This window comes from Chrysemys picta, chromosome 8 (assembly GCF_011386835.1).
Source record: "Chrysemys picta bellii isolate R12L10 chromosome 8, ASM1138683v2, whole genome shotgun sequence".
NCBI lineage: Eukaryota > Metazoa > Chordata > Testudines > Emydidae > Chrysemys > Chrysemys picta.
This window is the reverse complement of record NC_088798.1, coordinates 47,942,712-47,955,805: the sequence shown is the minus strand read 5'-3', so window position 1 is coordinate 47,955,805 and position 13,094 is coordinate 47,942,712. Positions and strand designations below refer to the sequence as shown.

The 13,094-nt window shown below is 37.8% G+C and overlaps 1 protein-coding gene across 1 annotated transcript in view; it reads left to right on the top strand.

The window, feature by feature from the left end:
• Nucleotides 1–13,094, top strand: part of CDC73 (cell division cycle 73) — a 182,376-nt gene that overhangs the window by 2,968 nt on the left and 166,314 nt on the right. Inside the window, exons 2-5 of the mRNA XM_005306881.5 lie at nucleotides 5,668–5,773; nucleotides 9,530–9,599; nucleotides 10,395–10,457; nucleotides 10,548–10,600. Coding sequence (XP_005306938.1) covers nucleotides 5,668–5,773; nucleotides 9,530–9,599; nucleotides 10,395–10,457; nucleotides 10,548–10,600 — 292 coding nt within the window. The remainder of the gene's footprint in view (nucleotides 1–5,667; nucleotides 5,774–9,529; nucleotides 9,600–10,394; nucleotides 10,458–10,547; nucleotides 10,601–13,094) is intronic.

The window sequence follows — 13,094 nt, the reverse complement described above, 5'->3', positions numbered from 1 at the left end:
TTGTCCTGTTCCCTGCTCTAAAGTGCTTAAGGCAGGGCCAAGTAAACCTAGACCATCCCTGACAGGTGTTTGTCCAGTCTGTTTGTAGAAGCCTTCAGTGATGGGGATTCCTCAACCTCCCTTAGAAGCCTCACTCAGTTTTTAACTATCCTTAATAGTTACAAGGTTTATTCTAATATCTAACCTAAATTTCCTTTGCTATACTTCTTGTCCTACCTTCAGTGGACATGGAGAACAATTGATCACCACCATCTTTGTAACAGACCTTAACATATTTGAAGACTTATCACGTCCCCCCTCAGTCTTTTTTTCTCTAGATTAAACATATTCAGTTTTTTTAACCTTTCCTCACGGTCAGGTTTTCTAAATCTTGTATCATTTTTATAGCTCTTCTCTAGACTCTCTCCAGTTTGTCCACATCTTAAAGCGTGGCACCCAAAACTGGACAAAGTATTCTGGCTGAGGCCTCACCAGCGCTGAGCAGAGCAGGACAATTACCTCCCTTTTCTTACATACAATACTAATGTTAATATACCTCATAGTGATATTAGCCTTTTTCACAACAGCATCACATTTTTGACTCATGTTCAATTTGTGATCCACTTGAACCGTTTTCAGAAGTACAACTGCCTAACCCCATTTTATAATTGTACATTTCCCCCCTCCTAAATGTAGTACATTGCACTTGTCTTTATTGAATTTCATCTTGTTGAATTCAGACCAATTCTCCAATTTCTCAAGGTAGTTTTGAATTCTCATCCTGTCCTCCAAAGTGCTTGCAACCCTCTCAGGCTGGTGTAATCCACAGATTCTATAAGCATACTCTCCCCCCCATTATCCAAGTCATTTATCAAATTATTGAATAGCATCAGACCCAGGACTGATGTTTGCTGAACCCCACTACATACAGCCTGTCTAGTTTCACACCAACCTCTTGATAATTACTCGTTGAGTACGATCAGTCAATCAATTTCACACCCACCTTATAGTAATTTCAAATGTAATACATTTCCATAGTTGGCTTATGAGTATGTGGGACTGTGTCAAAAGCCTTATTAAAATCAAGATACATCACATCTACAGTCCCCCACTATGCCAGTAAGCTACATTGTCAGTGCTGCTGCTTAGGAAGGCTTCAAGCAGTGTCTAAGGCAGGCACAAGAGCTGTTCACAGGGGAAGAGGATCGAAAACAGATTGAAGCAAATAAATAGTAAAGTTCTATTCCTCACTGTAGTTGTGGGGCTGAGGGAAGAAGTTATGGACGAGATGCTCTGGGTGTGTGGAAGGGAGAACCAAGAGTCTTTGGTTGTCAGAAAGAATGTCTTTTGGGAACCAGAAGGAATAGGAGGGGAGGCTGATCCAAAAGAAGGAGCTTTGAGCAGAGTCCATGGATAGCCCCATGAGGAGAATCTCAGTTTCTTCTTTTTCTTAGCAGTCTGAGGATTGGATGTGAGGATTCTGGACCTCCTTGGTGGGTGTCCTTTCCCTATTTTTTATATCATCAGCCTTAGTGGAAGGAGTCCAGTAAAATTTTCAAATCTTCGTTTAGACTAAATTATTGATATAGCTGTCCAATTCTTGGCTTAGAACATTAGTAATAGGATTCAGACCTTTTTACATCTAGGTCACTCAAGAGAATCCAGTCCCCTGTTCATAGTTCTTAATGCCTGACTGTGCAGAGAGTGTGTGGTTTCGGTCCAATATGTAGTAGGTGTTTGTCCTCACTTAATTGTAACTGACAACCCTCTTTGCACTCTGGACAGAGGGGTCAAAAACTGCATAGTCATGGAGACAAAACTATTCTGTGAGCCTTAAAATTAGTCCCCCTGGAATTAAGTTTAAGTACATTATCAAGATAATATGGGGAAGCTTCCATTTCTACTGTATATTTTTTGTGGATAAATGGAGTTTTCACTTCCAGTAATTCAGCACTTTTCCAAAGGATTACATTTGCTCTAAAATCCTTTCTCTAGCTATCTTCTAAAGCCAATTGTGATTTTTTTCCCCCCCTCAATGGAAACAGGACACTTTTAAAATTGCCTTTACTATTCTTTCACTGCTAAGTAGATTACACTCATATGGTTAGAAGTGGGCTGTAGCCCACGAAAGCTTATGCTCTAATAAATTTGTTAGTCTCTAAGGTGCCACAAGTACTCCTGTTTTTTTTATGGTTAGGTGTGTGTGTGTGTGTAAAGTTGTTTCTTGGCCTCTGATCTGCTAGTTGCTATTTGTTACTCCTGAAAGGCAACTACAGAGCCAAGGCTGAGCCAAGGGGCAGACAAGTAGATCCAGAGAGAGACTTTTATGCAGTCTACCTAGCCAGCAGATGGGGTGATCTCTAGAGTTGAGCTAGTTCACTGTTGCTGTAATTTGTGTAATAAACAGTGTACATGCTGCTTTTGCATGTGCGTGTTTCTGAAGATAGATCCTTCTCTTCAAGTAATGGGCTGTCCGTGTTACTGCTTTCTTTTGTGCATGAGGGATATATTTTACACTAAGCACGCCAGTAAAAATCAGTATCTTTCACATCTTCCAGTGTTAAAGAGATTAGAAAGTAGTCTGATGGATTAATGAACTCTTAGCATCTACAGATTGAGGGTAAATGAATGAACTGGAAATACAAGTGTCGGCTTTAAAAAACAAAAAACTTTTGCTCTTGCTTAATGCAAATGCTTTCTTTTACTAATATGGCATGAAATTGTTAATCTGGAATTACATGTAAGTGGAGAAATGCACAAGGTGAATGAAAAATACTGTATTTTGTGCAGGCCTAAATTCAGGACTTTTTGTTTCTTTTGAAACACTTGATGGCATTACTAACACCAAAAGTAGAAGTTGGATTAGTCCTTGTGCTGCTTTGGGTGTTTGTGATATCAACTGCAGCAAGCTACCCTCAGTTTAGGTCTTGACATGTAAGCAAGGAGAGGAACTGACTTTCAAAGGAATAAAAATTTAAATATCTTTTTTAGGCAAAGTCTTGGCATGTATTCAGTTGCATACCCTGGCATGGTTTATTGAGGTGGTGGTAGACTGTTTAAACCACCTAGATACATTGTAAGACCTGGGGCAAAATGCCTTCAACTGCCCAAGAAGTGCACTGTTAATCTACTAATGCATACCCTAGGGTGGCTAATTTTGGTTCATTTAAGAAAATGTTTTGGAAAAAAACATTGTGGGTTTATATAACATCCTTCTACTATGAGAAGTTGTGCCTATAAAAAGGATAAGTGATAACAGTATGGAAAATTATACATTTCCAACCTTTTTTTTTTTCTCTCAAGGTTCCGGTGTTGTTTTGACTTGCCCTTTCAGCAGTAGCTTATGACCCAACAGCCACTTTCAACTCATTTTTAATTTATATATTTTGCTTATTGACCAAGCTGCCATTTGGCTTTTGGGCTACAAAGTAAGTCTGAAGTGGCTAAAAGGACTAAACTCCTGCTTGAATGGCAGTTTTGCCCTTCCCACTAAGTACTGTTCAGACTGGTTTTCCTTCTTTAGCCTCTCACTCTCCTACCTATCTCTTTCTCCCACCTCCTGCTAGTGTGACTTATCTTGGTGTCCTTGCTCTGTATTAACTTCCCATCACCCATAATGGGAGTAGGAATTTTTTCATGGGGAGTTAACCAATGAAATACCAGTAGTGCACTGTTGCGAGTTGGTGATGGCTATTAGATCATCGAAATAGCCTAATCAGCAAGTCAGAATGTGATCTTGTAACACCATATCCTCAGCCAGTGTAGTAATAGAGATCTAGCAGTTTTTTCTACCTTTTTATTGATCAGTTACAAACTCAAACTAAAATGCCTATTATGCCTGATCACATAGAGATAAGCAGTAGTTCAAAGAAATGAGACAATCTAAAATGATTTTTTTTTTAAAGTGCTAATACTACTGCACAAACCAGGTATTTGTTGTGGATGACATCACTTCTGGGGGATGTTGAATGGAGGAAAAGCTTTCATTACTACCAGGGCTCAAGAAATTTTCTAGACATCTACTAGCCAATGGTAAAAAAAAAGATGAAAATAAGTGGGTGGGGCCACATCAGTAAGTTGCTGGGGCAGTGACTTGGGCCCGCCCCCTCCCTCTCATTGCCATCAGCTTCTGGGAATGGCAAATTGCTAGGATTTTTACCAGGGTGCTGATCCTAAAACCTGGCTTTGTGGGCACTAGCTTTAAAACCAGCTCTTGGCTAGTATGTGTCTAATCGATTTTAAGCTGTACACCTCTCTCTCCTTCTCTTCCCCCACCAATATGATTCTTGATAGCTTGGCTGCTGATCTGTGGTTCCTGATTTAAACTGCAGCAAGGGAGGTCTAGGTTGGACTTTAGGAAAAAGTTCCTAACTGTCAGGGTGGTTAAACACTGGAATAAATTGCCTAGGGAGGTGGTGGAATCTCCATCTCTGGAGATATTTAAGAGTAGGTTAGATAAATGTCTATCAGGGATGGTCTAGACAGTATTTGGTCCTGCCATGCGGGCAGGGGACTGGACTCGATGACCTCTCGAGGTCCCTTCCAGTCCTAGAATCTATGAATCTATGATAGGATCATTGAAACTGACCAGTCTAGTCAGTTTCAATCTACTGTTGGTTAGCAAAGCAACAGTCATAGCACCTGTAGAGGAACAAGTGTCTGGAAAGTGGGGGACCACATTACTACATTGATTTATACTTGGTTCATATTTGGTAGGTGCTCTTTAAAGCATAAAAGCTCAATAAGCTAAAATTCTGCAGGTGATGTCTTATGCCCCCATCTTCTCTTGGTAAGCTTGCTGCCTCTGGGGTGGAGTTTTCAAGCCCTAGGTGCTACCTTAATGGTTGATAGTTGATCACAAGGCACAGAAAAAGCTATTTAGGGTATGCTGGAAAGTCATTTGCTTGTGCAAAGAGACGCTACTTTGAAGATCAGGCTGAACTCCTAATGTGATTTTTAGCAGCCGTGTTGCTGAAAAATAACACTGTCTGACGCCAGCAATCCGGGCTGGGAGTTCAGTATAAATTTGTAAATCTTTTCCATCTTACTGGTTTATCTTCTGAATAGCTTATAAGGAACATGATGATGAGGATCCCATACATTTTGCTTGTATCCAGACTCTCTTGTGCCTCAAATATTTAGGATACACTTGGTTTGTGAAGTCTCTGAGCTCTTCACTAGCATAGATTTTACAGTGAAGATTTTACATATCTATCTCCAGAGCAAGTCATCTGGAGAACACTTTGAATTATTTCCCAATAGATGTTGAAAATCTCCTCAGCCCCTCTCCCCAATCCCAAAGGGTCTGAGTAAATTATTGCAGCTCTTTTGAAAATTAGGGAAATAAACATGAAGTAGTGGTTTGTCTTCCAAAACTTTTTAAAAGAAAAACAAATGTTAATCTTATAGTTACAATTCTTGACAACTATATACTTTTATTAGTTGGCCTCTTTTCTTACACCTAATTACTCCAGCCACTTCTGGAGTTTTGAATCCATTCCATGTAGAGGCTGTAAGTATGTGGGTAATGACTGATAAAATATCTGTTGTACTCATGGTGACAAATTTGGTCAGTGGCTTTTCAATTTTTTTTTATTTTAAATAGCTTGATATACCAAACAAGATTAATGAGGAGTATATGTGTGAGGAAATACGGTTGTAAATAAAATCTGTTTCTTGATGTTACAGGACAGGGAAAGAAGGCCAGCCCAGGGAATACTACACTTTGGACTCTATCTTGTTCCTGCTGAATAATGTGCACCTTTCACATCCTGTTTATGTCCGGCGTGCTGCAGTAAGTAGAGCACATGGAACTTTGTTCCTTAATAATGTTGGAGGGTGCATGCTTGACAGCTAATAATTTTTGTGATGTTAGTATTTTCAGGAAATTAGGAGAACAGTTACTGTGACATTAACTAACATACTTACAAATACTCAGCTGTTTCTTGATAGTTACTTGGCTAACAACATGGTATGGCATAGTAATAATCATGAACAACAGTAAAAACATAACTTTAATAAGCGCAGCTTTCAGTGACTGGCATTATTGTTTTCGCTCCTCACCTAACTGGAATTGTTATTTGATTGGTACAGCCGAGCTGTAAAATAATAATAGTAATAATCTCCTCTTCTGAAAAATCAAAACCGTATGCATTTTTATATTGAAACATCTCCACCATTTTCTGACAAAATGTCCACTCCAGTCTTGTGCAGAACAGTTTCACTCCTCTTAGTTCTTCCCTTGATGCTCTGTATACTTTTTCAACAGTGGTGAGTAAATTGTTTACAGCCTGTTCACACATGCTCTCTGAAGAAGTTTTCTATTTATTTATTTATCATAAAAAGCACTTGCTGACTGAGGTTGGGGTAACATGAGGGAAAACAATACAGGACTAGTAAAGAGAGCATAGAATATGTTTCAGCATAATCACTGTATTGCTGAAAAAGGCTGTCATATTTTAATACTTCAATATTGACAGTACAAGTAAATCACTTTGTGGCCTGTACCTTCTTTCTTGAATACTTCATAAGCATTAAGATCCAAGTTAGTACAATATTTTGTATTCTGTTAGCATCTGTTAATCTGAAATACTGAAACTGACTAAAATCTTTGACCTGAAGAATCTCTGTGAAGCTCAAAAGCTTGTCTTTCACCAACACCTCACCCACCTTGTGTGTCTAAAATCGTTGACACCTGCTCTTAATTTTCTTATTGAATGAGTAGAATGAAATTGATTCACTGTTCACAGTAATTGTAATACTTGACACACTGAGTACCGCACTTAATGTGGACTCTGACATTGTTTTAAATAAAAGAATTTAAGAGAAAAGATTACAAAATCATGTGGAAAAGTATGCATAATGCTAAAGGATAGCATGTTAATCAGAAGCAGTGCTGGATATGGCAATTGAGCGCACATATCCTTCTATTCTGAACTCAAGTGGGAAGAGGGAGTTAAATGTAAAATAATCTATTACTACTTATTTGTAAGCTTGAAAACAGGAAGTTATTTTTTTTTTGCCATTCTTAGTCTTGCAGCTAGGAATTATTTGATATATTTGAACATATTTTAAAACAAATATTCTTTTGTTCTTAAAACAGTGGCAAAACTAAGTAGAAAGACATGACAAGGTGTGTTTTATTGGTTCATTAATCTGTCTCTCAGTTCAAGCATAGCATCTCTGCTATGTGTGTTTAGTGATAGTTTAAATCCTGGTATTAAAAGCTATCAAAACAAGGGCTCTTGGTTACATATGGTCTTATCTTTTCAGAAAATTTCTATTTAATACATCTAAAGAACCAGATTAGCACTAATGTTTGTACGTTAAAAGCCATCTTCTTTCTTTTGCTCCTTTGAAGATCAGTCTTTTACTTAGAGCATCTTTAAGGTTTCATTTTTAACAGCTTAACTGTAACTTGCAGTTGATTTAGTGTGAGAAATATAAATGCTGTTTCTTAACTTGAAACGAAAATGGGAGAGGCTGACCCTGCAAAAATGTTTGATCAGATGTGTGTTCTTGAGTGGTGTCAGGGTTCCCTCCCCACTCTGAACTCTGGGGTACAGATGTGGGGACCTGCATGAAAGACCTCCTAAGCTTATTCCACCAGTTTAGGTTAAAAACTTCCCCAAGGCACAAATTCCTTTTCTTGTCCTTGGACAGTATTGCTGCTGCCACCACCAAGTGATTTAAACAAAAATTCAGGGAGGGGCCACTTGGAGCCCTATCCCACTTTCCTGGGGAGGCTTGAGAATAATATACCAACCAATTGCCTTTAATGTAAGTACAAACCAGACCCTTTATCTTTAGGACACTAAAATCAATCAGGATCTTAAAAGAAGAACTTTATTATAAAGATAAAAAGTAAAAGAATCACACCTGCAGAATCAGGATGGAAGGTAACTTCACAGGGTAATAAAAAGATTTAGAGAACTCCCCTCTGGACTCTGCTTCACAGTTACAAAACAGGAATAAAACTCCCTCTTAGCATAGGAAAAATTCACAAGCTAAAACAAAAGATAACCTAACACATTTCTTACCTCACTTACAATTTCTGTAATTCTTAGATAGATTATTCCAGGTATATTTTCAGGAGATGTTGTCCCTGCTTGGCTTCTCTCATGGGAGAGGGAACAAACAGAGAGCCCAAACAAAACCTGCCCCCCATCCCCGATTTGAAAGTATCTTCTTTCCTTATTGGTCCTTTTGGTCAGGTGCCAATCAGGTTATTTGAGCTTCTTAACAGGTAAAGATTCAGTACAGCTGCTCAGGAGGGATTTTATGCTACCCTTATCTGTGTGTTTATGACAAGTGGCTATAACTTTAATGTTTTTTTCAGATAGCTTATTTTTGTGACAAACCAACTAAACTGAAAGAGATACTGTAAAGATTTTTAGGCTAAACAGTTGCTTACCTGCAGAGTGTTTCCATCTAGTAGACTTTACTTGAAGGTAATTTAGTAATTCTACACTCTGCTTAGGTACATAATCATAAGACTACCTCGACATACTGCATGCGAAAGGACTACACCCAAATCCAAAAATAATAGCTATTTACTGTGATGTAAATTGGAACAAAATGCTCAGATGGCTAAAATAATAGGTTAGTCAGAAATTCTAACCGATTTAGAATGAAATCTGTCTACCAGAATTTTACTTGAGGTGGCATAGATGATCCCAGAAATGAGCCAAAATGTTAAATATGCCCAATGTTGCCATTGATTTATTGCAAGTAATTAAGTTGAGAATAGCATGTGCACCTTGAATTTTGAATGCAGCTTAAATGAATTATGCATCCACCAATGTTGAGCAGCTACCTAATATTTATTTTGTGATGTACCTAGAACATTCCTGAATGCTTGAAAAGTAATTGCAATCTGTTGGCTACTGACCTGGACAGTACATTGGTGTTACACGTACCATTATGCATTTAAGTGGAGCCAGCTGTATTTTTTTAATATGTTGAAAGTGTTTGGGTAGGCTGGGGATAAAGCTTAATAGCCGTTTCTCTTCTATTTTAGCTTATGGTTTACTGTGTAACCATGCAGGAGCCATGGCAAGTGCTAAGAGAAAAGCCTTCCTCACTTGGTTCATTTTATGAAATAATTCATTTCCTGATGAAGCACTGCTTTATGCGCAAATGCTTAATTTTAAACTCAAATACTCAACAGATTTACTGTAAAAGAAAACTTTGAAAAATAGGATCATTCTTGTGAACAATTTAAAAGGAAAGATAAAAAAGGTTCTGTTTTATCATGTGTTGCCAACAACAGTTTTTCACAAAAACAGCTTGCATGTGGTTGTATAGTTACTAAGCACTGTGGGTAAAGTTGTTAGAAAACCTAGTAGATGAGGATTCTCCAGCTATCCATTTCTAACGGATCTTATAATTTATTTACAATATAATTTGTGTATCTGTGAACAGCAACTTCTAAATAAAGGAAATGTCTTCCCCACAAACTTTATACATGTCATATTATTTTGGGTTTTGTTCTGAGGCATCCTGTTTTTGGATGTGGTCTATGTAAAATAAAATCTTCAATTCTTTTCAGACTGAAAACATTCCTGTGGTAAGAAGACCTGACAGAAAAGATCTACTTGCGTACCTAAATGGGGAAACATGTGAGTGAAGTTCTTCCTTTTTAGCACCGCTATACTGCATTTTATTGCTTCACTTTTGCAGTGGGGAGGGGGAGATTAAACAAGAGTGGACATATGAACCTGTATATATGTTGGAATATATGAGGCCTGTTCAAATGGGCTTACAGGTGTTCTGCCACCTCTTTGTTCTAAATTTCACTTGTCTGTCTCTGTGTGTCATTAGTAGCTATATGATAAAACAAACCGTGACAGCTGAGCCAACAGCTTCTTCAGATGTTAATGCTGCTGTGTGGTAGGGATGTGCATATACTTTTTTTCTAGAATGTGACAAAGACCTATTCAGTAATACCCCACACGTACTATACCAGAATTGAGAGTATGAGTCCTACAGTTTGCTAAAATGATATATTACATGCTAACACTTATTCATTAGCAGCATAGCAATTTGTATGGTCTTCCAGCATTGAAATCTAGGTTAGCAGTAGTCAGAGAAGAGAGGTGCTTGAAGATGTTAGCCTGTCTGTAGATGAATACTAATGCATGTCGTGTTTTCAATATTTTCTCTGCAGTTTTTCTTGTAGTACTGTATTTTTTAGTAAATTGGAATTTGAGGCTACTCACTTTTTGTGATATGTATGATAAGCGTGCTTTTATTTCAAATGGGGGCCATTAGTTTAATTTCCTCTTACAAATGTAAGTGAATTTACAGAGATACTTGATTCCAGATTACAAAATATTTGTTACCTTTGCAGTGCTGTTTGCTTCCTGTGCTCACATCTTAGAATACTTACATAAAATTTTGTGTTTGAACCTTAGCAACGTCATCAAGTATAGACAGAAGTGCACCACTTGAAATTGGTCTTCAGCGATCCACTCAAGGTATGATTTAACTGCTAAGCAGAGTTGGTATGAATTTTATGAAAGCCCGCCACAATTCTGCATTTTTAATTACCTTTTTTTCCCCTTTAGTTAAAAGAGCAGCAGATGAAATATTAGCAGAAGCAAAGAAACCAAGAATAGAGGTAATGCAAATGATTAATGTCATCCATCTGAGTTTCTTCTGGGACTAACTAGATTTTTTTTTTTGTGTGATATTGTAATTTAGATAAACTTCCTTTCCTGTAGGTTCACATACTTCTCCCATTAATATGAACGGGAGTTATGTGAATTAAATGGAGACTGTGCACCAATACTTAGTAGGAATTTCAGCCTCTCCTTTGAACTTTGATGTTTGCCTTTCTGGCTTTAAATTCTAACACACGTAAGTGGTCTGTAGTACAAGAGGGGAAATCTGCAACTTTATAGATCATGGATGTATATTTTTTATCACATGGCTGAAAGTTAGCCTAGTTGCTTGAATAAGGGCTGAAGGATTGGGACCTAAATCCTATTTACTGGCATTAAAAAATACGTAGGCACATTTCATCCTCTTAACATGTAGCTACTCTTACTTCCCCATTCAAGACCAAAGCGTTTGACCTTTAATTTACATCTTCCCATCATTATTCTAGGTGTGTTTGTTAAAGGATCCTTATCATACTTGGTTTACCTGTTCTGATACTATAGTGCTCTTGGTAACATGTGAAACTACAGTCCACCATTGTTACCATTAGTCTGACCTGACATCCTGGCAGTTCATTTAATGGTGTACTTACACAAGTGCATCTTCAAAGCAATATATTACATTTATTTATTCAATTAGGAAGTAGCTAGCATTACTTACAGTCAAGACCATGATTCTGTGACAAAATCTGATTTAATGTTTTTTCTCAGTTACCTTTTTGTGTCATCCTTGTCAGTTTGTTGCTAAGATTCCTCTATGAAATTGGCTGTACATATGTCCTGTGTATTATAGGCTTCTTTTTTTAGGTAGTCTGAGACTACCAGTTAAATATTACTAAATGTTCCTACTATTCTATAACAAATTAACTTTTATTATTTTCTATAGCAAACAATTAAAATATTGTCCTGTAACTTGTCCTATTTTAAACTAAAATCATGATTTATTTTTACCATTTTGCTGTGGAAAAGTAACTTGTTTTAGAGTACAGTCATCCTCAAAAGATTTAGGAGGGATGGTGCCATTGCTGATAAAGTGGATTAGATGTGCTCACAGTTAGTGAAGCTACTGCAAATTATTCCACCTCTTCACTCTTTCACTAGCCTGGTGCTTAGTAGATGAGTGATTCAAGCAGCACTAATATCATAATTGAGTATATGACTTACTAACAGTCACTCTACCAATTTTTGCTTCATTTTCAGATGTATGTTGGAAAGCATACAACATAGCTTCACTTTAAGGGCTTGTCTGTGCTAATGCCACAGTTTGCCCATTTTTTATGTTTACATCACAGGCATGTTAGGATATAGTTAAAACAAGATTGGACAGACCAAGACCTTAGCAGCACAATATAGACACTCAGCTGTGTCTGGACACAGTTCCATCTTGTGTAGATTAAACTCTGGTTTAAGTATATTCTGGAACCATGCTGCAGTCTTGATCTTTGCAGCTGTGTTCAGGAGACAACTTTGTAACGTGGTTCTTGCAATATAGATGAATCCTGTCCTCATTCTTTCCTGTGGCCTAGCTGTTTCGTGTGATTGCTCGGTTTACCGACCCTGCTGATGAACCCATTGGTCTTTCGAATAACAAAATACTTAAAAGCTAATTAATTTAAGGCTAACCCGTGCTGATTAGTGGTCACTGCAAAGAATTTGTTGGGTGCAACTTGATGGATGCAAATAATCTTTTTGAAAAATCATTTAAATTAACTGGGGGGGGACAGGTACCTGTTTCTTAAAGTTAATGTTAAATAAACTGTTTCTATTATTGCTTTCTTGGATAAACATCTTCAGCTCAGGGGCCACATCAGTATGTTAACAATTGTCACAGATATTTAACTTCAGTTCTTCACCTTCTAATAGGCAGCATACAGTACAACCTCATTAATTCACACTAATGTCTGGGAGCCCCTTCTTCAATTAACAGTTATGCCTTGCAATTATTTGTAAAATAAACAGGGAGCTGCCACATCAGTTTACAGCTGTCACTCTGGATTTGCGTCTCAGAAGGAGCTAGTCTTTGCAACCACTTCAACTCTTCAATAGACAGACATTTTATTGGAGCATGGTTTATGCTTGGGTGCAGTGGCATGAGAAGCTGTAAGTAGTGCGCAAAGACTCTACTCCTATGGAGCAAAGACGTTAGGGGGCAGTGGGGTGGAGTACCAGTGATCTACAACTTTATTGCATTATCCGATGAAGTTCTGGTTCTGCTTCACTTCAGTGGTACTGCAGATTTCTTATCATGGTCTTCAGAATTAACCAGACTTCTTTGTAAATAGTTGTTAAAGAAAACACTGTGCTGTTCTAGCAGCTCAAAGTCTATAAAGCCTGTTTAACCAGCTACCTGGGGATTCTCCCTGTGTAGTGACTCCATATCTGCCTGATGTAGGAGTTTGGCTAGGTACACTGTCACAATGGTCCCTTCAAGCTATAGGGAGTGGGATGCAACTT